The sequence below is a fragment of the Periophthalmus magnuspinnatus genome, chromosome 9 (assembly GCF_009829125.3).
Source record: "Periophthalmus magnuspinnatus isolate fPerMag1 chromosome 9, fPerMag1.2.pri, whole genome shotgun sequence".
NCBI classification, from domain to species: Eukaryota; Metazoa; Chordata; class Actinopteri; order Gobiiformes; family Gobiidae; genus Periophthalmus; species Periophthalmus magnuspinnatus.
The window spans coordinates 13,020,639-13,045,483 of record NC_047134.1 but is presented as its reverse complement, the minus strand read 5'-3'; the positions used below and the strand labels follow the sequence as shown (position 1 = coordinate 13,045,483).

The window sequence follows — 24,845 nt, the reverse complement described above, 5'->3', positions numbered from 1 at the left end:
ACCCCTAGTGGTAAGTTAGTATAGCCTGCAGTTTGTGGCATTCTTTTAATATTTAAGAGAGGACATATATTTAACATAGCTTACATAGATCATTATTTTACATTGGATTCATTGTAAACTGCAAAATTAATTTAAAACAGCTTATGTCGCCTTTAATACATCTTTTGCTAACTAATCATAACTGTATAATACTATTAACAAAACTACCTAATAAAACTACAGCTGTGTGAATCTCCTGTTCAGATATTTTGCAAACTGCATTTCTCCTTGTGTGTATGCTAATGCTTGCACGTGCACAGTCGCTTGCATGTGTAAGATGGAGGGTCATTCTACTGTCCCTTACATTAAGTTAAGTGCTTCTCGGCTCTTCAGCAGTAGTAAATGGCTTCTTATTGCCAGGAGGGGGGTTTGACTGCAGACTCTGAATTAAAAGCAGGATGTCCCTTGCCCTAGGTCAGTGCTTCAGTGAATTGTCAAAATGTGTACACAAGGATTCTCTTCATAGTCATGGTTTGCTAGTACATTCATTTATAGTGCCTATTTGTGCATAAAAGAGCAAAGACCTATTCAATATCCTCTGTCCTGGTTTGATTCATGGCCATTGTCTCAGCCTTGGTGAAAACACAAACAGTCTCTTCACCTTATAAATTGCTTCCATCTAATGTGGTTTAGTTTTAGTGAAAAATAAAGAATGGAAACTTAGTTAGGGTGCTCAAAGGTTATTTCTGTTGCATCAGCCTTGTTGCCTTGTACTCCTTTGCTCTTGTACCACATCAGGCATACAGGCAATCACTGTCAACCACTTCATCTAAAGAGCACCTTACAGAATCTCTTATAGTCACATGTGTCTGTGTCAGGTGTATAGTTTAATTCTGTCTGGTACATGAGAGTACAAACATATATATCACAGCAAATAAAATGCACTTGTTCTGATGAATTTATCTTCAGATATTCAGTTAAATGGGGCCATTATTAAATATGCTCATGCTGTGTCCAATATCGACAAATCTGAATGAATAACCATTAGGGTAGTCTATCCTCCAGAACAATTTCAAATTTAAGAAAAAGAACATTTGGCTAAAATGTACCGGTTATTTAAAATGTCAGTAAAGAGTTGTGCAGCTGCTTTTTTTTTTTTTTAAAAAAAGAAAAAAAAAAGAAAAAGTGTCTTTCCTCGTACAGGAGTGAGTGGAGCAGGCAACCCCTCCTCCGTCCCACTGCCATCCCCCATCCACTGTGGAGTCACGAGCCACGCGCACTCAGCACCAGGAGAGCGCGCTCCTCTGGCTCAGCCTCAGCACCAAGAGCAGGATGTTACTGTGGAGAAAGGATACACCTGTTTGAAAAAGTGTGCACATTTAAATTAGACAAGCAGACTTATTGTACAAGTGACAGCGTTTTAAATGTACAGACCTTTGTTTTAAGCTCCATGAGTCCCTCTTGTTTTGCATGCTTTGCATTGCAGTGATTCACGTCATTCGGCTAACAAGATTGTTCCATCAGACGGAATTGGCCGCATCACTCAGTGAAATACAATTATTGATCTTCTCGCTGCTTCCCCGTGTCCCCCCTCCCTCCCCGGGCCGTCACAGCGCACCATCACTCTCTTTCCTCCCTGTCGCTTCCTAAAGTAGCCCACTGCAGCGAGAGAAGGCTGCGTCGGGAAAAGCCCTGCTGACTGGGAGCGCGCACTGCCTCTGGTCCTGTCCGCACTTCCAAACATTTCATAAAGCTGTGCTGATGCTACAAACAAATGCACTCCACTCTCTTCGCCGTAAATCACGGTAAGATTCACTTTTTTTCTCTGGTAAACTTTGTTCTCCATCGTCTTTTTTCACGCTGTCGCGTTTAATCAGTTCTGGCTCTTAACAGCCTCGTAGTGACAATTCTCCTTTTATATGGGAAAAATAAACTGGAGCATGTTTTATTTGAACACTTGAAGAAAAATGGCTTCAATATAAAGACACACATTTGAACTTTCTAAAACGCAGTTTTTTAATTGGTTTAAAAGTTGTGAAAATGTCAAAAGTGAGTAGCCCACAGGCTCGTACGTAGTTTAGTTGTATTTAATTAAAGTTTAGGATCTTCTTGTTTCAGTTTTTCTGCATTGCTCGTGTGTAGCACAGGCAGTGCACTCTCCCCAGGGCACTTAAAGCAGTCTGCATTGCCACCAAAATGTAAAAGGGGGCGAGATGCAGGAAAAGGCAACTGACTCAGCTTTGCACCTATGAGAAAGTCTGGCCCCTGACAAGACTCACAGAAGCAGCTGGATGGGAATCTGTGAAAGTGCTTTGTTTGCAGTGCACTACCCCACTGCTCCAGTGCTGTTACACTGGCAAATTGTGCATGAAAGATGCGCATTTAATAGAAAAAGACTATTGTTCCTACTTTTATACATGGCTGGTAATTATGCATAAATTCGCCATTAAAACCCTGACAGAATCTGAATACACCCATGAACGTGCTATTCTTTACTGGTTTCTAGCTAGTCTATTCCTTAGTCCATAGTGACTGATGTCAGAATTTGTATAGAGCAAGTCAGAGCTCATGCAAAACCATAGAATATAAAAAAGTGTGACCATCTGTAAAAGCAGGTCCAAAGACATTTGATTTAAAACAAAGCGCAGTATTTCTTATCTGCAGTGTAATTCTCTATTGAGTCAGTAATGGCATCCAGGCCTGATGAAATCTAACAGAAGACGTCCCGTGCGGCTGTGAGGCCCGGCCCTCCGCATGAGGTTAGAGGGTCTCCATTTTGATGGGATTACACATGGCTCGGCCCACTTAGAGATTGGATTGGCTCTCTGTGATGCTAATAGAACGGACCAGCCATCAGCCAGGGATCCAGTGCACGTCTTTGAAAAGGGCAATACTTTGATAAGTCAAACCTTCCTCAGATAAAAAGGATTAATGCTTCCCTTGGGCCAAAGGATGTCAAGTTGACTGCAGTGCAGTTTGGTTAAGATAAAAAGACAAGAATCCCATTATATATTTATGACACGAAGATATTGTTTAGATGAGATACTTGATTGTCATCTTCCACAGGATCCATTCAGATGCTTGCGTTTTCATGAATTAACACTGGTGTTCTTTTAATCAATACACTACTACAATGGACTACAAAAATGGAATTGCTTTTGTTATATTATGCCGTAATTTGTAAATCCACTGCTACTTTTGATATAGCCTTGTGTGTTCACTAAACTGGATCTAAAATAAAGGCAGAACTAAAGGAGCAATAGATCAGGACTAAACCAGCACTTGGACAGAACCAAACCAAGGCAACAACAGGACAGGGATCAAACCAGGACCAAACCAGAACATTGTGACCAAAGTCATAGAGAGGAAAGTGCCAGTAGCAGTGTTGTGTTGCTCTTTGCGCAGCTTGATTGTGCTCTGTCGGGGTCTTGTCAGCTGTGGTCAGATGAGGTGGGTCACAAGTCATTCCACTTCATCAGAACTGACTCTCTGAATGACAAAGGTGGCTCCATGTAACCTCATTGTACGAATGCAGAAACCAAATAAACAGTGTGACAGTTAAAGTGACCTACATTGGAAATTGGCCTATGACGTCAAGTTTGTCTTTTGTATTGAACAAAAAGCACTGAAAATGAATGGACTGGAACAAAAGGACCAAAACATTTTTGCATGCTAATTATTTAAAGCCATAAAGTTCAATAAATAATATTAAAGTCAATGTTCATTTTATACAGTGTAACCAACAACTAACAATCCAAGTGGATTAATAGCTTCACCTTGAATCAGCCCAGTAAAATTGCATTATGGGAGGTTGGAGCTGGCTTGCGATTTGTGTCTTCTTGACAAGACTTCAGTGTTCATTAGAGGCCTTACTGAAGAGCTCCTTGACACACAGGGCTGTGCACTGAGTGACCGCACACACACACCACCAGCTACATTACATTTGGCAGCTACCACCATCTCCATCTCTAAGGTTAATTATTCAGCACTTTACATGTTGTTTCTAATAAGAGACACAAAAATAGCATACAAACAAAGCATAAGACATAGCATATGTCAATAGCCTCGGTGGGGTCTCCATCACAGATGTCCTCCAAAGAAAGGGCTTTCCCATTCATGTGGATCGTCAGGCCTGAATGACTGCGGCTGTTTTACCTTCTGGACTATCAAAGTCGATGCATTGTTGACCACTACTAACCATTGGTCCTTCTCTCCTTTCTTAGCCCAGATTAAATATGACAGTGGCGTTACGGTCGGATCGTCTTTCTTATTATAATAAAGCAGGTCTTTATTGGGGGCAAATTGATTTCAGACAGAGCCTTGTTTATTAGCCTCTGTTCCTCAGAGCTTATCATGAACCAGCAGATTCAGCATCTCTGGCAATAACAGGCACTTCTCAACAGAATAGGGACAACTCATGAAAGATGAATGTTATTTGTATTATTGGTAACACTTTCTGAAGTCAATTCCAACCAAATAATTAATTATAAGAGATAATAAAAGATTGGTCAAATATTAAATGGATGCACCATTAAAAAGAGGCCATCTGTTCCACTGTACTGGGTACAAATGATCTGAGAGAAGTGAGTTACGACCCCTGATTGATAACCATGTTTTTTGTCTCTGACCCTTCCCCCCTGTTCCTCAGTCTGGTCCATGATTAGCCCTGCCATTGTGGTGTATCTCCTGTGGTGACCACTCTCACCAGTCTTCATCTGAACTGTTCCTGGAGCAGCACTGATCCAGCACAGTCCTTGCACTTTGAAGCTTCATAAACAACATGGAGGACACTTATGATAACAGGACTTCTTTAGTAAAGGGTGCCAAGGACATGGTCAAAGAGGCAAAACGGCATGCAGCCAAGAAAGTCAACAAAGCAGTGGACCGGGCAACAGACGAATACTCAGCCCACCGCAATTACAGCAGGTTCCAAGATGAGGAAGAGGAAGATGAGGATTTCTACAGAAACCCACCAAGGCAGCGGGATGCAGAGGGCTATCCTGACAACGAGGAGGGGGGATCCAGTGATGCCACAGAGGGTCACGACGATGAGGATGAGATCTATGAGGGGGAATACCAGGGCATCCCAAAGCAGAAAGAGGGGCAGGTGGCACTGGGGCAGCCCACCTCGGACGCCAGCAGGGATCGTAGGGAGTTGGAGCGGGAGAGAGAAGCTGATGAAGAGGAGTTAGCCCAACAGTACGAGTTGATCATCCAGGAGTGCGGTCATGGCAGGTTCCAGTGGCAGCTGTTCCTCGTCCTGGGCCTGGCGCTCATGTCTGATGGGGTGGAGGTTTTCGTGGTGGGCTTTGTGTTGCCCAGTGCGGAGACGGACATGTGTGTGCCCGACTCCAGCTCGGGATGGCTAGGTAAGCGACAAGACTACTTGACAAGGATAAGGAGATGTAAACCAGGACTCCAATGCAACTGATGACATGCAGTGTACACCACACCAAGATTCAAGGTCAACATGAAAAAAACAAACTAGTATGTTGTTTATTCACACCCACATTTCAGCCCCTAATTTTAACAAGCCAGTGTAAAACCTTTATCCAGTCAATATGCACTAACATCAGTTTGACCTCAAGTGAAGATGTATGGGGACATTGTTTATTAGGGATAACAAAAATTCGCTTCTGTCAACTGGACAAAAGTTTTAGAGTGAAGACATTTTGACACTCATCCAAGAGGCTTCTTCAGTTCTGGTCAGATTAATCAATCTGACCAAACCTTTTTTCCAGTTGACAGATTAGAATTTTTCTTTCACTACATGGATGGTCATTATTTATCGGGGTTATCCCTGTTGCAGAGGAGAGCAGGTGAAACAAAACATCCACATCCTCTTTCTAATAATGAACCCATAGGGCTGAGATGAATTAAAATCTGGCTGCAAGTTTTTCTGTTACTCCTTACTGTACCACTAAGAATATATCAACCAGAAACAAGAGCGTTCCTCTTCAGTCACTGTTTTGTCAAGGGAAAATGAACATCTAATCTAATTAGGCTGTATTAAATAATGCAATGCATGCATCATTTTTGAATTAAGCCTCGCTGTATTTTAATTACGTTTTAAATATTATAAATCAACTGTTCCAGAAAGGTCTGATTTGTGTCCAATCAGACCTTTCTGTCTTTTTCAATATGAATACTTGACTAAATAAGTCAAGTTTCAATACTACTATACTACTACTATACTACTTAGTATCTGGGTATACAGTTTTTGAGAACCCTATTTCAAATATTTCCTCACTCTGAAGAAAGTGCAAAGCTGTGATATTTGATGTGTGTGTTGTAGTGACAGTGGTAGGTGGTAGTACATTACACAGATGAGGTGTTCTGCTCCATTGGTCTCTGTGTCAGGATTAAAGGGCTGCCCGTATTCCCCGGTCGCTCTATGGTGAGCAATAGTCCGTATGGCTGCAGGTGTGTAATCCATCACCCAGGGCCGAGCACTGCAGCTGACTCATTGTGTTAGCGGCACAGTACCACAACATTCAATCAGACATGCAGTCTTTAGATACTACATCTGCTCCCAGTCATGACCATTCATCAACATGGAGATAGATTCAAAAATAGTGCAAGGATCAAATAAGTGTTTGTTGTCTCATAAAAGTAAGATCTGTGTAATACAGGCACAACATTAGAGTATTGGATATAGCTGCTTGGTTATGGCAATATACATACATACATGCATTGCTTAGCTTCTCTTAAATATACATCAAAGTACATGTAACAGTATAATAGAATAGATATTGTTATGTAAATATAGATATACAGTTTCTCCCTAAATTTGACAAATCAACCGTAACCCTTTATATCCCATTTTAGTGGGTCATAAAACCACATTGTGTGTGTCCAATGCAATCTCCAGCTGGGTTTCTCTTTCATTAGTATTTTACAGAATAGTAATTCTGCTTTAGCTACTGCGTCGTTGCATCATATTTAAGGAGCAAATCTTCATTTTTATATCTTGTTCGAAGTATTCATATAAACTACTTTTCATTCTATCCAGCCGGGCTAGTTCCTGCAGGCATCACGCTGTACGCTCTGCTTGTCCGTGTTCGTGACTATAACTACCCCCCCCCCCCCCCCCCCCCCCCCCTCTCTCTCTTTCACCCCTCCTCTATGTTGCTCTTACCCTCCATTGTCTGTGCAGCTCTCCTCTTTCTTTTCAGTTCCTCCCCCGTCCTCCTCTCCTTTCTCCCACTGATTGCCCCCAGGTTTTTTCCCATTGAGGTGAACTGCGTAGCTGTATGTGTGTGGCCTACATGATTATTATGACCTTGTTCATAGTCGTTTGAGGTTTTAGTGTAATTATGCTTAATTGCAGCATTAATGAAAAGAGTCCATGTTTAACAGGTGACAATGCTGTGTTAAGGCGGGTCTTTAATTGACTGTGCGTATACCATGCGTTTTCTTGGTGTGTTCTGTGTACATTAAATATAAGTAAAATAGTATATGAGAAATGTAGTCCTGCTGTGAAGTACACCATCTTAGTTTAAGGTGTACTATGTAACTTCTCTCTCTATGAAAATGTTATTGTTTTGCCTATAATGTTCCACTACAGTATGGCCTTAAATTGCATCATGGAGACAAGCAGGTGACGCATAAGAGATAAAAACATGCGTCATTGAATCGAGCAAAATTGAATAAAATGTAATGCTATACAGTGGCACATACCAGGCCGTAACATTTCCGTGGAGACAAGCAGGTGCCGGATCCCCTTACCAGAAAATACACAGTCCACCTTCAAAATCTCCTCTTTGGACTTACAGAAAACCAGTCTATTAGTAAAAACTATTGTGTTTATACCACTCCGTAATAAACATATCACTACTGGGCTGTAGTCTCTGCTGCAGGATCCCAGTAAACTTCTTTGAGGAATAATCAATGGTTAGAGCCACCTGAGGCCGACTCCATCACAGTGGCATTGTGCGGCTCCATTAGGCACATAACAGGCAGAGGCAGAGGAAGACTACAAGGACAGTGTAATGGGATAATGCTGTTTGAAAACCTCCATAGCCTGAACGCAATAGATGAGGAAAATGCTGATTAGATTACAGAATCCAATTTACTTCCCCCAGTCGCATGATCTTACAGGAATCTCCTACACAAGGTAGACAGATTTGGATGCAAAATCTTGATTAATGAAAGGCCGTGAGAAACAGTGAAGGAGAGCAGGTTCAACATGTGTGGTGTTTCTGACATGAGGAGTGGGCGCGAGAGGTGGTTCAGTGACAACGTGAGCCTATATTTCAGCTATCAGCAAAGACACAATGAAAACACACCCTATCATTAGTTATTTGTTCTCTGCAGTTCATTGTTCTTAGTGAGCTATTGTCGCATAAAGCTACATTCGTATCTATGACAAAAAGAAATGTTTGTCGGTGGGTGTGAGGGTTATTGACAAAACTGAGAAGGCTATCGCAATATATTTTGAGATCTCACAGCAGTTAAGTATCACACGAAGCGAGCTGACTGTAAAATGAACCAGAAAAGTACAAAAGTATCACCCTTGTTTTGAAGTGTTTTCTCTTTTTGACAGTTTTCTTATTATTTTGATAGTATCGTGTAGACAGTATAGCGGCAACTTATTTTAGTTGCTCTGTCTGGAGTACAACTAAAAATGACAGCAGGTTTTTATGGATGGAATCTTCTGGAGTGATGTTTTTTTTATTATTATTAGCAGTTTACATAGGGTTAGTGACTCTGTCGTCGAATGTCGAATCACAGGGTTATCAAAGAACAGTTATTGGAATAGTTTTAGTAAATCCCAAACTTTGATCTGAACTGAGGTGTAAAGCCTTTGTCCCACAACTTCAGCTAAAGAAATGATGCTATGTGGGACGCTTATCTCTTATTTAGACACTTGCAAGTTCGGCTGAAAAGTGTTGGTAGCAAGTATTATGATTACAAATAGATTTGCAATTTATGTTTTAAGAGGGATTTGGTTCATAGTGCACATTTTTAATTGACTGAAATACAAACTGCTCAACTTAACTAATACCAGAATTACATGCATTTCATTTTGTAGAGGTCTAAACTATAGATTTAGATTTTTTTTTGCTTTCTTTTAACATAATAAGGCATAACACAGGATATTTAGTTGCTATGAAAGTAATTATGTTTATTGCAGTTTCATCTTAATATTGCAATGTTTGTGATTTGCTAATTGCAACTATTCAAGTTACAATTTCAATTAATTGCAGCCCTAGCTAAAAGGATATGTAAAAAAAGAATAAAACATTTCACTTATAAGATGGAGTGAATGACCTGGCAGATTTGTGCAGAGTAATTCTGGTTTGAAGTTATTGTGTTCATAAAAGTACACATCCCTCTTTGTTCTTTCTATAACTCCCTGCACCTCATCGCTCTTTGTCTTCCTCTGTCTCTACTTTAGATTTTTATTCATCCTTTTAAATGTTTCTTGGCTTGATCCTCAGCTCCATTACTTTGTGTTTCCCCCTCTCCTCTCTCTTTGTGAGAGTATGCGCCAGCTGGCAGTGCTTTTGAGAATGCGTGGTCCGGGGCAGTTGAGCATGGCTAAACTGCAGCAAGATCGCAGCACTGCAGAGATTAGGCTGTACTTGAGAGTACGGTGCAGCACCACAATGTGTGCAACAGACTCCAGTGCATTTGTATGAGCAGATGGAGCCGGGCTCGTGGCCGCAAGTCGCAACACACTGTTATCATGTGTCCAGATATCACACGCTTATTATGCACGGTGCTTTAAATGCAGAACTACTAAAATAAATAAATAAATAAATAAAGCATGCACAACCTCTATAGTGCCTTATCTTCAAAAGGGGGAAATATTGCAACATTAAATGCTATGAGGTTAACTGCATAATATTAAAATGTAATTATGTAATTTTGATTATGTGAACATACCATATTATCAGTCATATTTTAAATGTTTATATCCAACTTAACATCCTAAAGTCAATGCAACAACTCCATATAACATTTAGAAAAGCTGAAACTATGCATTTTTATATATTTGTTATTGTTTGTCAGAGCTTTTTGCAGTTTAATTTTTATCATATCTACTGCTAATTTAAACTACTATTACTATTACCTCTAACTACTACTACTTCTACTACTACTATTAGGCTGCTACTGTTACTACAACCATTCACAAGAAGGAAGTAGGTTGTTTGTGCAGAGTGAGTGCTCATATTAGCTTGCTTTTGTACGGCATTCCCAGCAGCCCCCACTGACATAAACCACTGACTTAAATCATAACAAAACCCTTTAATCTGTATTTTGCGGAGGTGGCAGAAGGTGGAGGCTTGAATCCCATCAAAGTGACACCATGTAGTACAAACATGATTACACGCTGCTATGTGCGAGGAGGCTGGTTAGTGTAAAAAAGAGAGAAAATGAGGGAAATCGGCGCAGGAAATTGAAAAACAAATTAAAGAAAATCGATAGTAAAATGGATAAAGGAAGTAGTAGTATGAGCGCAGAGGAGCGGGGCAGCGTTGGCACTCAAAGCAGGCTGTTGTGTCACCATTACAAATCATAGGAGGCGGGTGTGTGGCATTAAAGAGCATCAAAGCATGAACAGTGGTGATGCAGTTCGGAGCACGTGACTTAACAGGGGAGCTCCTCGGGATGTGACAGTAGCACACAAAACAGTGCACCCAGGGCCGCCCCTCCCTCTCCCCTCTCCCTCCTCGCGCGTGTGTCTCTTACCCATCTGACACTCACACTCTAACATCACACTGCACTTCTGCCGCTAACTTTGTCTGCACAGATCGTGATAATTTCGAGCTACCCAAAAAATGTGTTACAGTAGATTCTGCTTTGTTCAAGAGATTTAATTTTCTCTTTCCTTGTTTAATCCAAATTGATGATAGGAAAAAGTAAGTTAAAAATGTTTCCTCTCTTTTTCAAATGTTCACTACACTTTGATTTGTATATTTGATTGCATTTATTCAGTTTTCTGCTCAAAAATACCACGAAAATCATTCTTATTTTTTAGCGGGGTTGCCTCTCTACAGATCTCACCTGTAACTTTGGCCTGATTTTTAAAAAATGTATCTTTATTTATACAGGGGGACCTAATGAGAGCACCTGGACGCTCTTTTTCATGGGCACCCTGTTTAAAATACAATTCAAACTGAAAAAAAAAACCCTATATAAAACATCAAAAACATGTGCAAGTGTGTGTATAAAAGTGTGTTATCAGATGATTAAATTGCAACCAACGTGTCCAGTTTTGCTTTTCCTTGGAGTGTTTTCCATTTTTGTGAAGCAAAACAGCTAAAATCCTGGTCTGATGATGTCTCCATTGAGATAGATTTCTTGATGACATATTGTGGAACATTTCAGGCAGTCTAGTAACATCTCCATGGAAACAAACAGGTGTGGCCTCCTTCAGAAAAAGTTATATAGTGCATCTATTATTATTTATTTAAGAATTCAAGTTTATTCAGGTTCTAATTCTGGCAAATGTACCTTTTTTAGATAGTTGTTTCTGTATTTCACTTTTACCACTGTGGACTATCACTGTTAATATAGTTAGTTAGTTAGTTAGTTAGTTAGTTAGTTAGTTAGTTAGTTAGTTAGTTAGTTGTAATATTTATGGGTGCTATCATGGGTGCTATCATTAGATCCCAAGCAGCAGAGCAAAACGTCAATAAATTCATTATATAATTGTTTGTTCCAGGAAGAGTCCGTTCATTAGTTTTATGGCTGTTACTATTTCTCTTCGAAGCATTAACGTGAAATGAATCACACTGCATCATTTGGATCAGGCTCAAAGAAGATGAAACCTTTTTTAGATTGTGGGGATCTACAAATGCCTCTAGAAATAAGCTCACATGGGATTCTAATGGGAAGCCAATGGGTGTTTGTCTGCAATGTATATGCTTAGTGTTTTTTTTTTTTTTAATGAAGCAATCCAAAGCGGTGCATAGATAGGAGATGTGTTAAAATTAGAAGATAATTTATGGTCGCTTCGAGGGAGTTTGTGGATGGCCGTCAAATGTGACAGATTGCTGTGCTTTGACCCCTGGAGCTCTCAAGTTAAACAGATATGTACTCAGAGCAGAAGGCGAGAGACCCACAGCACGCATTTGAAAATGGAAACGTGGAGGAAATATAAGAACTACAACATGTCTGACCTTTTTATGTGGGCACCTTTCACATCAGTATAAAAATCACAGTTTAATCAAGCCAAAATAACAACTTTGTGGTATAAATATATCTTGTTTGGGGATCTGGGTTCATCATTTGCTTCAGTTACGGTCTCTAAGTTTGTTTCCAGATGCTTTTTAAATTTATTTATTGAGGTGCACTTATTTTTTTGCTCACTGACATTTACACACACTTAGTATATTGCATCGATTGACTTGTATCTTAAAATATTAATAGGAGAGTCTGCCTTGTTAGCTCTAAATCTAAATTGTTTTAATTTGATACACCGTAAATATAGACATGCTATATTATTGGCAGCATAAAAAAAAAGCCATTACACGCAAATGGCATAACGACCCCCCTACACTTGGCAACTGGAAGGATATTGTGGAAGAAATTCACGATATGCATGAGACTGGCACATGTTCTAAGGTTACAAAAAGAAAAATATGAAGAACACTGGGAAAAATGGAAATTGTATTTAAATAACAGCTGACCGATTGTTCATTGTTCTATTGTTATGTCTTTTTGAAAACAATAGATATAAGCTTTGCCTTCCAGATAAAGAAATGAATAATCAATATGTATTTAAAAACATTTAGAAAAAGTATCACTATGTTGAAAATACAATTCCTCTGGGTTTATGGAAAAATCATATTTGTAATGATAACCAGCTCTGTCAGTTATGCAAACTTTGTCTTTAATGTTATTCTCTGCCATGACAGCTCTTATCATGATACAGAGTGCAGTACAGTGTCTCTATGAGTAGCCCACATAACACTGTAATAATAGGCTTCTTTCTCCGGGGCACCATCACGATGATCAGTGACTGAAATCAATGCTATTTTGTTGGAGCATTGATCCCATTTGTGACTAGGGAGTGGACCATAGCGGCGCAGAGTGGCCTTTGTAAAGTCAGCCCGTATTACAGCTCGCATTCGTCTCCTCATTGATCGCAGCCTGTTTTAGTCTTACACTCAGTATTTACTAATGTGTCACTGGGGCCCACTGTCTAACTACATTTGGACTTCATTATCGTGAGCTTATGCCTCAAGTCGCTGTTCAATTAACAAAGATTATGCTAAAAAACAACAAAAAACAAAACAAAACAAGTGTGACTGCATGAATTTGTACATTTTCACATACTTTTCCTGTTTCTTTTCATATAGGTACACTATGTAACTTTCTGCTGGTATATTTGTACATTATGTCCTTGTTTCAATATGGTGTTGTTTGTCTGGAAAATTATACTTATATAAACTTTATTGATCCACAAGTGAATTAATACAGGAGCTCATACACAATATAATAACAAAATAATCAAATATATTTCACAGTATGGCATTAAACAGAACTATCAAACATTTTCATTAAGTGTGCTTTCATTGCACAAAATGCCCTGAAAAAAAAATCTTATTGTGTGCCTCTCCACAGATCTGACCTGTAACTTTGCCTGACTGTGCTACATGCTTGTCTCTATGCTGATATGATTATATGTTTCATTTGGACCCTTCTAGACAAAGCACTAATGCCTCCTGCAGGTGGCGGACCCTCCGCTAGAAAAGTTACGTAGCGTACCTTTAATTACAGGACTAAGCCATGACTGAACCACAGTTTGAGAACCGCTGCTCTATTCATTGATTCATTCTTATCGTTCCTTAACTGTTTTTCAGGCAGCGTGGTGTACTTGGGGATGATGATCGGAGCGTTTTTTTGGGGCGGGATGTCGGACAAAGTGGGCCGCAGACAGTGCCTCCTCATCTGTATGTCCACCAATGGTTTCTTCGCGTTCCTGTCATCTTTTGTGCAGGGATACGGCCTGTTCCTCCTGTGTCGCCTCATTGCCGGCTTCGGGTAAATCACTGTGATGTACTGAGGTCAGAGGCAATGGCAGGTCATAAATTCAAATGTATGAGTCAATATCCTAACCTAAAAATAGCAACTCATAGCACTGGTGGTTTTGTATGAATTTAGTTTGTATTAATACAGTATAGTAAGGTAGTAAATGTGTGTGTGTGATTTATTACACTCTCCATTTTGTTTGTGATGTAACTGTTCCTTTAAGAGCTAATTTAGTAATTGCTTCCGCTATCATCCTCCCCAGAGACCTGCAGAGTAATTGAAAAGGCTGCCCAAGCTGCCAATGAGACCTATGCTCCTGAATCATGAGCGCACTGACACAACACGTTTTATGTGCTGTTAGCAGAAAAATATGCTTGGTTGGACAAATTTTAGTGGAAAAAATATACTAAATGCTCTATAGCTACATTTAGTCACTATACAGTCCCTAGTGCTATTGTGACCTCTAGACTCCAACAGCAAAAAAATGCAACTTTCCTTTTTGTATTTCAGAATTGGAGGGGCTGTTCCCATCGTATTCTCCTTTTTTGCGGAGGTCCTGTCCAGGGAGAAGAGGGGTGAACATCTCAGCTGGCTGTGCATGTTCTGGATGATTGGAGAGATCTATGCTTCAGCCATGGCATGGGCCATTATCCCCCACTACGGTGAGTGCAAGCACCGCACAAAATGTTACAACAAACACAGAATATATTTTGTTTGACTGAAGGCATTTTGTTAAACTGCAGCGGTATTACACGTAATTTGTTCTTCTGGGAAATGCCATAGTTATTGAGCCCCTGACGTCACTGCAAGATGAGGTTCATTGGTCACTGTTCCTTATTATCAGACTTGATCACTGATGTTAGCTGGAAGAGGCAGAGGTTAAAGAGATAAAAGAGCATTTTAAGGTAAAGGTGGAGGAGCCAGACTTGTTTAACGTCACTGCTGTGTAACAGGGAGGTGGCTTAAAGTTGTGTGTTTGGACCTGCTGTCCCTCCTGGAGGAGCCGCCCCTCTGTTTTGTACTCGCCTCATCTCTCGTCTGACGCTGTCCTTCCTTTTATTACCTCCTCTCTCCATTCTCTGTCTCTGCAGAGTGTTCTTCTTGATCAAGCATAATTAGGTTTTTCTCCTTGCTCTAATAGGACAAAGCTACAGCTAGAGGTGATTTATGGCCAGGCCATGCTTTAGCCAAGCTGTGACGTCAGCGGAGAGGGCACTGTGTGCTGCTGTTTTACTGAGCTGTGGGTCTGTACAGGTCTTCTTCAGGGGAGATTGAAGGCAATGCCATCTGACACTGAGAGGTCAGATGATTGAGCACAAATGTGCACATGCATAAAGGCAGCATGTCATGTCGTTTGCTCTTTTCAAAGGAAACTATACACTATGTAACTGTACTCAGATTGTCACTACATCTTTGTAACACTGGGTCTTCAGAATGAAGCACTGGTGTCACATCTGCACATATCATCGTCACAGTGGCTTTTCTTTGCACTGGTCTGTGAGTCTTTTGTTATGGCTAACACCAAGTGGCCCAGACTAAATCACTGTTGAATCTTGTTTTTTTTTATTTTGAGTTGTGTAAAGCCTCAGTATTGTGTGTTGTTTTCTCATATCAGAAGGACATGCACTTTCTTTCTTGAACATTGATTTTTTAGCACCTCATCTATCAGGCCTCTAGTGGCTTGTTCGTGTCACTAATGCCCATCTCCTTTTTAAAAAAGTTTTGATACAGTGCATAATATCATAAAGGCTGGATTTGAATATTCAATTCATCTTACCGCATGTGAACTGTAAGGTTACCCCGACACCCTATTTTCTGTCATAACTATTAACCCCCTCCTAACCTCCTCTGGTGCATGACTCCCACTGCTGGTGATGGATCGCGGTACTATTCCCTTCACAGTGAGAGACACAATCTGTCATGATGACACCACGCCCTTTTATTCACTTCCTACAAAATGTGTTCACAGTGTTTCTGAACATCTTGCTAAACGACAACTGTGTAATGCTCATTTATTCTCATTTATAACATTTCAGGTACATTTTGGTGCGTATTATTGTCATCAGTATTTCATCCATTTGATATATTTTTCATTGACAATGCAATTTCCCCCCCTTGTTTGGGCGTGTGACTTTTCCCTTGTTATTTAGTGTATAACTCACAGTGTTGGAACCAGGTGTGTGTCTGTATGTGTGTGCGTGTGTGTTTGTGTGTATGTGTGTTACAATGATTAATGAGTCTGGGAGAGAGCCTTCGGGCTGAGATCAGGTGCAACAAGATTTAACTTAGCAGAAAACACTCAATTCCTTTCCTACACATTCAATTAACCCGTCCCTGTGCTCCACTCTGCACAGCCATTCATCTCATACATCAGTTTGTAGGGTTGGGACTGCTCCGTTTCAAACGCTGCCTTTTATTTGTAGATAGGTTTTTGATAATCTTTCAAATGCAATATTTAAGTGACTCGCGGCAGTCTTTGTCAGTGTTTTTTTCTGTAAGTATTTTAGCAAAATCAATTAAAGGGGTGAATATAGAAACCCCCCAGCCAAACAAAATTAAATCTATCACACGCACAGATCTAGAAATGAGAATTTACAGTTATCAGTATGTCATTGAAGTTAATGCATGTCTGCTGTAGGGCTGAGTGATACTGACAAAAATAATCCAACATCACCAACAAAAATGTATTAGTTGAAATTTAAGCAGCAGGGAATTGTAAAAGTGACTGTAAAATAGGCGACGTAACTGCCAAAATATCACTTTACTACATTTTTCCCATTTTTATTTTTCAGCAGCTCTTTTTGCAGCCTTTTTAACTAGAAATTATTTACTCGATATTCAAATTTTGCATATCGTAAAAAAAAGAAACAACCTCCTAGCACAGCCAACACAAAATCATCCCAAAATAAAACATAACAACATATCAGAAAAGGTTTGCAACTTATAAAAGCTTTATATTTGATGCGGATCTGATTTAGTCACATAGATTTGCTTTTACGTTATGTGCGGGGGGAAATACTTTTATATATATAGCACTAGGCATGGGATGATATTGAAATTTGATGTCATGATTATCATGACCAAAATAATTGCGATTAACCACTATATCATGACAATTATTAAGATTATAGACAGTTAAAAAATGTTATGAATGTGAATTATTATAGTTTAAATATTAAGAAAAGATTCCACATTTAAATGGGGGCATTTATTGTTTTTTACTGCTGATGTCAATGGTGAATCTGGTACAAATCATCTCTTCTTTTGTAAGATTAATGAATTTGTACATGGTCCCCGACAAATAAAGAATAAAAAAAGAAAGAAAGAAACAGCTATTATAGTATTGTACATTGTTATAAGTGAAAACAACAGTGATCTAGAAGAGATCATCATGTAGAAGTGGGTTTGTTCTGCACATTCTGGTGATATAGTGGCCATTATCTTTGTTGGCAATTATCACGACTATATAAAATGTCCCACGAATGATCATTGTCTACCCTCTTTATCATGATAAACGATATTACCGAGATAGTTTATTATCCCGTCCCTACATAGCCCACATTGTTGCCAGAGTGTCTGCTATTCTATTTACCGCATACCCTCTAGTTTGACTTATGCAGTGTATTGTGCGTGTTGTGTTTGCAGGCTGGAGCTTCAGTATGGGCTCGGCGTACCAGTTCCACAGTTGGAGAGTATTTGTGGTGGTGTGCGCTCTGCCCTGTGTGTGTGCTGTGGTGGCTCTTACCTTCATGCCCGAGAGCCCCAGGTATTACCTCGAGGTGAGCTGCTCCTTCACATCACATCAACTGTTAACGCACATACACGCACATGCGCAGGCCGATTAGTTCATTGTGTGGTGTATGTTTCTTTTCTATGGGCCTTTTTGAGTCTGAAATGAAGCTTTACTGATAGTGATAGTAATAGTAGTAATAGTCGTATTAGTGTCTATGGGTTTATGCACATTTTTACATCACGATCCCAAATCAAATCCTGGTTCGGTGCATTATGGAAACATAAAACACATGAATCTTAAAGGTGAACTATGTAACTTCATGGAGATGTTATTGCTTTTCCTGTCATTTTCCACAGTATGGTATTCAACTTTTTATTTTTTTTTCAATTAAAGGTGTTTTTACTGCTGATAAACATATCTTAAAGAACATGCATTTTTGTAACTGGGCTTGTCTTTCAAGGGATCTGACCTGTAACTTCACCTGGTTGCATCACCTGCTTGTCTCCATGGTGATAGATTAGTTTAATGCTGTACTGTAAAACATTTCAGTCAAAGCAATAACATCTCCTTGGAGAATAAATGAATATTTTTACTAGAAATTAGATGATCAAACGTGTCCACACCAGTCTAATTAATTTATATTGTTTTGTCTCACTGTAAAAACCTGCACATATTTGACTTTTTAAATTGGTTTGGACTGTAGGAAACTAACTAAACTGCTAATGTCAATGATGAACAGTTTGTCTTATAATGTAATTGTAATGAAATGTGTATTTTAATGTGTGTTCACCTGCACATGGAAAGCAGCAGTAGCTAAATCTGGAACAAATCATCTCTTCTTTTGTCAGATTAATGAATTTGTACATGGTCCCTGACAAAGAATAAAGAATAAAGAAAGAAAGACTCTCCACCATAAAAGTTGCATAGTGCACTTTTTGGCCGTGCAATATTGAAAAACAGTTAACTGACAACATATGATAAATTTAAAGGATTAGGCTGAAGGTTCTTTAAAATTACGTAGTCTACTTTCTACTTATATTTCAAACGTCTGCTTTTCACCATTGTGTCACCCTCACGCTCTCTTATAACGTAATGATTTTAAATGTTTGACTACAAATACTGTAGTCACGCTCATGTGCAGGTTTTATGTGCCTAAAATGTAAGCCTAAATTGTGACAGTAGATTTGTTGCTGAAAGAATATTATCCTTTGAAGTGAATGCGCGGTGTTTTAACCCATCAAGACAAATCAGAGCTGTGTGTTAAGAGTCTGGTTTTGTTGTGTCAGGTGGGGAAGCACGATGAGGCCTGGATGATCCTCAAACAGATTCACGACACAAACATGAGAGCGCGTGGGCAGCCGGAGAAAGTCTTCACCGTGAGTACCCCCCCCGAGTCCACACTTTCTGCCGCTTAAATAAGAGGCTTACATTCTGCTACCACGGCGACAGGTTTGAACCACGTTTCTATGCAGGATCCCATCTCAAACACATTTTTGAAAGCAGTTTGGTGTCATTCAGGCTTATTTGCTGCATGAGCTGAACTTTGGGAAAGCCTCTTAGCCGACATATTTTTCTACATCCATTCCCACTAGTCTTAATACTGAATTAGACTGGAGGTAGCACTGGACATGTTATGCAATCATTTCAATGGTCAAATATTTCCATTAGGCCCAAATGTTAGCATCATATTTTTTCAGGTAAACAGGATCAAGATTCCCAAACAACTCGATGAACTGGTGGAGATGGAGTCAGAGTCGGGCAATCCAGTTTCCAAAGCTTTCTTCAGGATTAAATCTGAAATCCAAGGGGTAAAACACAATTTTTCTATTAATAGCTATAGTTAGGTACACCTGTTCTAATGTAAGTGGTAATGGTAATTTGTCAACAAGTATTGCAAGTCATAATGGTACTGTAATCACCTCTTTCTATAGACTTATTTATTGCTCATATGGGCTTCTGAAAAATGCTAATACTAACCACAAAAATCTCAGTTCTGATGCCCGATTTGAAGTTCAGATATTTACCATCAAAATGTATTTTTCCTAAACACTCAAAATTACTGCAGTGTGATTTTTTAATAGTTGCTTGAAGATATACACAATTAGAATATCCTGTATAATCTTCTAAGAAAATCTTCAAAAAAGAGCTGATAAAGAGCTGATAAAAGAAAGAAAGCACTGCAATCCTGCAAACAAGAGTGATATTTCTGCACTTTGACAGTCTGGTTTATGCGATATTTGAACCTCAACCACATTTATAGGCACATCTGAGCACATTTTAGATGGATTACTAAACTATCATCTATTTAAAAATCTGTATTTTTGTGAGTTCCCATTTAGAATCTTAATTTGGACAGATGCATGTGATAATTACTATGTCCTTGTTCTTACGTTGTCTTATTCAGATCTATGTAAACCTTCTGAAGTGCTTCAACTACCCCATGCGAGAGAACATGTTGAGGCTGACCATTGTGTGGCTCACTTTGTCTTTTGGGTGAGCTTTCATCTGCGTCACAAAAAACTATTTATCCTGATAATAGCACTGGGCAGCCATGTTTGTTTTTTTGTCCTTTTGATCTGTGCAGTGAAGATTTTACATGCTTTTTAAACCAATCCTGCTTTGGGGATCAATATTGCTCCAATGTTCAGCTACATAATGTTAAGAGCTATTTTATACTGGCTTTTTTCAGTTACTATGGTTTGTCCGTGTGGTTCCCGGATGTGATCAAACATCTCCAGGCTGATGAATACGCCTCTAAAGTAAAAATCCACACCAACGAACGCATTGAAGATTTCACGTTTAACTTTACACTGGAGAATCAGATTCACAAAAATGGTGTTTTCATCAGTGACAGGTAGAACAAAAGACCCAAACACATCAAACACACCTAACTACCGGTGCGTATAATATTGTGTAAAGACTAATTGTTTTGGTTCTTTTAGATTCATCAACATGAAGCTGAAATCTGTAACTTTTGTGGATTCGACATTTCGTAACTGCTTTTTTGAGGATGTTTCAACAGTGGGGTCCTATTTCCACAACTGTACCTTTATTGATGCATTTTTCTACAACACAGGTAAAGCTATGATTTTAAATATGTTATTATTTTGCCTGAAATGTTCCACAATATGGCACTAAACTTATCTATCTCCATGGTACATCACATTGTCAGGCAAAGTTACAGGTTAGATATGTGGAATAGTAACTCTACATACAGTAAAAAATAATGTTTATGTATTTATTAAGCAAATAAAACATGTATCTTACAATTTTTCCAATTATAAGCAAGTTCCAGCAACATCCCAGACAAAGCAATTAAGAAAAGTTACACAGTGTATGTTTTAATTGAAAAAAATACAAATCTTAGTGATAATTTCAAATCAAAACTCCTGATGCTTGTCGTGTTTTGTTATTATCTGTACTGCGCTCTGACAAATGATTTATAATTCCTTCCTTGGGCCAGATATCGATGAGTCCAAGTTGATAGATGGGACAGAGGTAATCAACAGCACATTTGCTCACAACAAAACCGGCTGCCAGATGACATTCGACGATGACTACAGCGCATACTGGGTTTATTTCATTAACTTCCTGGGTACGCTTGCTGTTCTGCCCGGCAACATCGTCTCCGCCCTTCTCATGGACAAAATTGGCCGTCTGTCTATGCTAGGTAAAATATGCTCATCGCACTCAGCACTTAAGTAATTGGTTCTCTCATTGACTTGCTTAGGATGTGCACTGTGCACATATTTCATAGGTGTAAGAGGATGGGGTTATTAACAATTCCATTTTTATGAAACCTGTCCAGATATATTGTACTTATTGTTGCTGCATTTTCCGGTCAGGTGGATCTATGGTTCTCTCAGGAATCAGCTGTTTCTTCTTGTGGTTTGGCACGAGTGAATCCATGATGATCTTTATGTTGTGCCTTTACAATGGTCTCAGTATCTCTGCTTGGAACTCTTTGGATGTGGTGACAACAGAGTCTTTCCCGACTGTCAGAAGGTAAATCCAATAATGAATTAATTATGTGTCAAATGAAGAGGACTCATTTCCCTGTGGGGACAATAAAGAGTATCTTAACCTTTCCTTAACCTTTAGCTTTTGTTATTTTCACACATAACGCATTTATTGTTATTGTTAATTAAGTTATCCATAGAGGGGGTAGTAATCACTTATTTACTTACTTTATTTAAATTTATTTATTTTTTAAATAAATGGCTTTTCGAGTTGATTTATTATAATTTTGTTACCCTTCCTACCGTGGATAAAACAGATTAAAGTCAGATTAAAGATGTTTAAATGTTTAAATTTCTTGTCCTACCCTAAGACTCTATATTATTAATCTGATGTTTTTTTTAAATAGGTATAGTATTTTGTTTCCAAATGCTTTTATACTATATTAGAATATTATACTTATATTATAGGGTAATCATTGAGTCACTACTATTTGCTTTTACATTATTATTATTATTATTATTATTATTATTATTATTATTATTATTATTATTATTATTATTATCTATTTATTTGATTAATTATTATCTATTTATTTTATTATAATTTTTTCCCCATTATTATTATTTTCATTATTATTTCAAATTTACAGTAATCCTATTTGAGTACAATGACTAGCTTCTCTACCCACTTCTTCTTTTTCATATTATAGACCAACGCTTGAATGCAATCTAATGAATATACTGTTTTGTTCTTTTCTTCTACAGAGGAACAGGTTTTGGCTTCTGCAATGCCCTGTGCAAGTTTGCAGCCGTGATGGGGAACCTCATATTTGGATCTCTGGTCGGCATTACTAAGGCCATCCCGATACTCATGGCCTCCACCGTTCTGGTTGGGGGCGGCCTGGTCGCTCTGAGGCTGCCAGACACCAGGGCTAATGTGCTCATGTAACATCTGGAAAAATACTAAAAATATTAAATCATAGAGGGAATACAAAAATATTCATGGATGGATTGCAAATGTCTTGGAACTACACTGTAAGCATCAGCATATGCACCTTATAAAAACACATGCATTTTACATTATCATTCAAATTAGGGAAAACTAAAATATAGGATAGATGTTAGATTCAACCGTTTATATACACTTCAATCAGAAAGATGTTAATATTGATGGGGATCTTATTGGGATTAGCCAGATGGAGAGGAAATGTCAAAACAAGCTGTAATGAGCAGTGCCAGTCTGCTGTGCCATAACACTGGGAATAGAGGATCAGACAGAGAGGATCGCTACACAGATGTTGACAGCTGGCTACAAAACCACACAGGACTCCAATAAGACATGCTACAGTCACTTTTTAGGTGTTTACCCAGTCCATAAGTCCGTCCACATACACCATTGTGAATTTTGACTATGCATGTAACTGCTAAAGGTGTATCGTTCCACCCAAAACCTTTCCAAAGCAAAGTTACCAAGCCCTTTGCAATCCTTGGTAGTATAAATAACAGTTTCAAAAGCCATATGGCAATAGAGATAATAGAAATATTTTATTTCTTGACATGCTACTTTAGTTGTCTAATTGTTCTTGCCATGCGTCGTAACAAACTTTAAATCTCCATGGCGAGCTCTTCCTCGGGTTTGGCTTTGTGTTGTCTTGCTTGAGGCAGTGATGATTACATGCCATGCTGCGTTCTTTCAGAAATACTGAATGGCCTTTCTTAAATGTGCCTCTACTCAAGTGGAGCAGCCTGGTCGTGTGGACTAAACAGGACACACCACATAGAGATAAAACAGTGTTATGTGTCTATATGTATAATATGGGGCCAGTACAGTTATGTTTGGGTGGGTTTATTCTTCATTATATGTTAAACATAGCCATATTTTGATAAATTTAATATATTTTTAATGTAAAGACGGGTGCCAAATGTTTTTGACTGTTTACCCCAGTGAGGTTTAACGACAATGCAATAGAAAACAAAGTCTAGTCCCATAGATATATATGGTAAAAAATGAATTGTGTCAGCGACAAATACCTCACAAGTGTTTATTCATTATTTCCATATTTATTTACATGTCGTATCCTTATTATACATTTATTTGTATTTATGGTCAGTGTTACTGAACGTGGCTTCAGCAAAGCAGCTAACTACTCAACAACATCCACAACATCACAGGCTACAAGTTGGTACTGTTTGTCCATAAAATAGATTTTCAATATATAGTAAAATGCTCTAAATTTATTTCAAAACACATAAAGTGAAAAATGTGTGTGACTGCAGATAAGGTATTTTTGATGATACAGGTAAATATTTTTTGACACTGCAAAATAATTAAAAACAGCATTAACTATTTACATATATTGGCTTGTCTATTATAATTTGTCAGTCTGATTATTAAGTAATTAATTTAACTGTATGGGCTGGAAAAAGTTAACATGTTTTATTTATTTGTTTGAATTTATTACTCAACATTTAGTGTGCGCCTGAGTGTGAGTGTTCCTAAAATATAGAAGACTATGTAAATCATATTGTGACGCAAGTATTGGCTTGTGTATTCATTCATGGTGTAAATAATGTCCATATCAAATCTGACATTGGTGGACTTAAACTAAACGTCATCTGTTTGTCCAGGCAGTTATCTGTATGTATCCATGTTGTACGTCTGTGTGTGTCCTTGGCTCCAAGCCTGATTTCACCTGCTTTTATCTGTGTGTGAGTGTGAGCTCAATCTTGCATGTGTGTAAGAAAAATACCCTGTTCTTTTGTGCTCAGCTTTGTGTTTTTGATGTGAATTCAAAAGGCAATATTTTTATTTTGTTGACAAAAATGTGAATGTATCATTCTTGTTTCTGACCAGTCATTATATAAAGTCAATACAGTGTATGTGGAGAATAATGTGATCTGTGAAGGGCCTGTCAATGAAGACCATGCTGTATGTTAAAGGTTGAGTGAGTGATTTGCCAAAAAGATGCCCTGTGAACTGTAAAACTGAAAAGCCAGGGAGTTTCAGACTGTGCTGCTGAACATCTAAATAAAGTTCTCTAGCAAATTGCACAATGCAACGTTTTAATAATACGTTTTTCAAGTTTTTAATAACGCACAAATAAAAACGCAGCCTGTGCTGCCATCTAGTGGCAGGAAGAATACTAGCCTGAATGAACACTACACAACCTGCCTGACTGTAACCCAAG

General features: G+C 38.6%; 1 protein-coding gene across 1 annotated transcript; it reads left to right on the top strand.

Annotated features, from left to right (window-relative positions):
* The first annotated feature begins 1,633 nt into the window (after nucleotides 1-1,633).
* Nucleotides 1,634-24,654, top strand: sv2ca (synaptic vesicle glycoprotein 2Ca). The gene is made up of 13 exons (XM_033973386.2): nucleotides 1,634-1,784; nucleotides 4,628-5,348; nucleotides 13,797-13,977; nucleotides 14,476-14,627; nucleotides 17,611-17,744; nucleotides 18,985-19,074; nucleotides 19,396-19,506; nucleotides 20,103-20,191; nucleotides 20,388-20,552; nucleotides 20,641-20,774; nucleotides 21,162-21,368; nucleotides 21,544-21,703; nucleotides 22,423-24,654. The coding sequence occupies exons 2-13, from the start codon at nucleotides 4,760-4,762 to the stop codon at nucleotides 22,604-22,606; spliced, it is 2,196 nt and encodes a 731-aa protein (XP_033829277.1). The 5' UTR covers nucleotides 1,634-1,784; nucleotides 4,628-4,759; the 3' UTR covers nucleotides 22,607-24,654.
* Nucleotides 24,655-24,845: the final 191 nt, after the last annotated feature.

Bases quoted from the DNA above. Each gene is read 5' to 3' on its own strand.
- sv2ca (XM_033973386.2), top strand. From the start codon at position 4,760: ATGGAGGACACTTATGATAACAGGACTTCTTTAGTAAAGGGTGCCAAG. The intron at 20,192-20,387 runs GTGAGCTTTCAT...GGCTTTTTTCAG, and splicing joins TGGCTCACTTTGTCTTTTGG to TTACTATGGTTTGTCCGTGT. The intron at 20,553-20,640 runs GTAGAACAAAAG...TGGTTCTTTTAG, and splicing joins GGTGTTTTCATCAGTGACAG to ATTCATCAACATGAAGCTGA.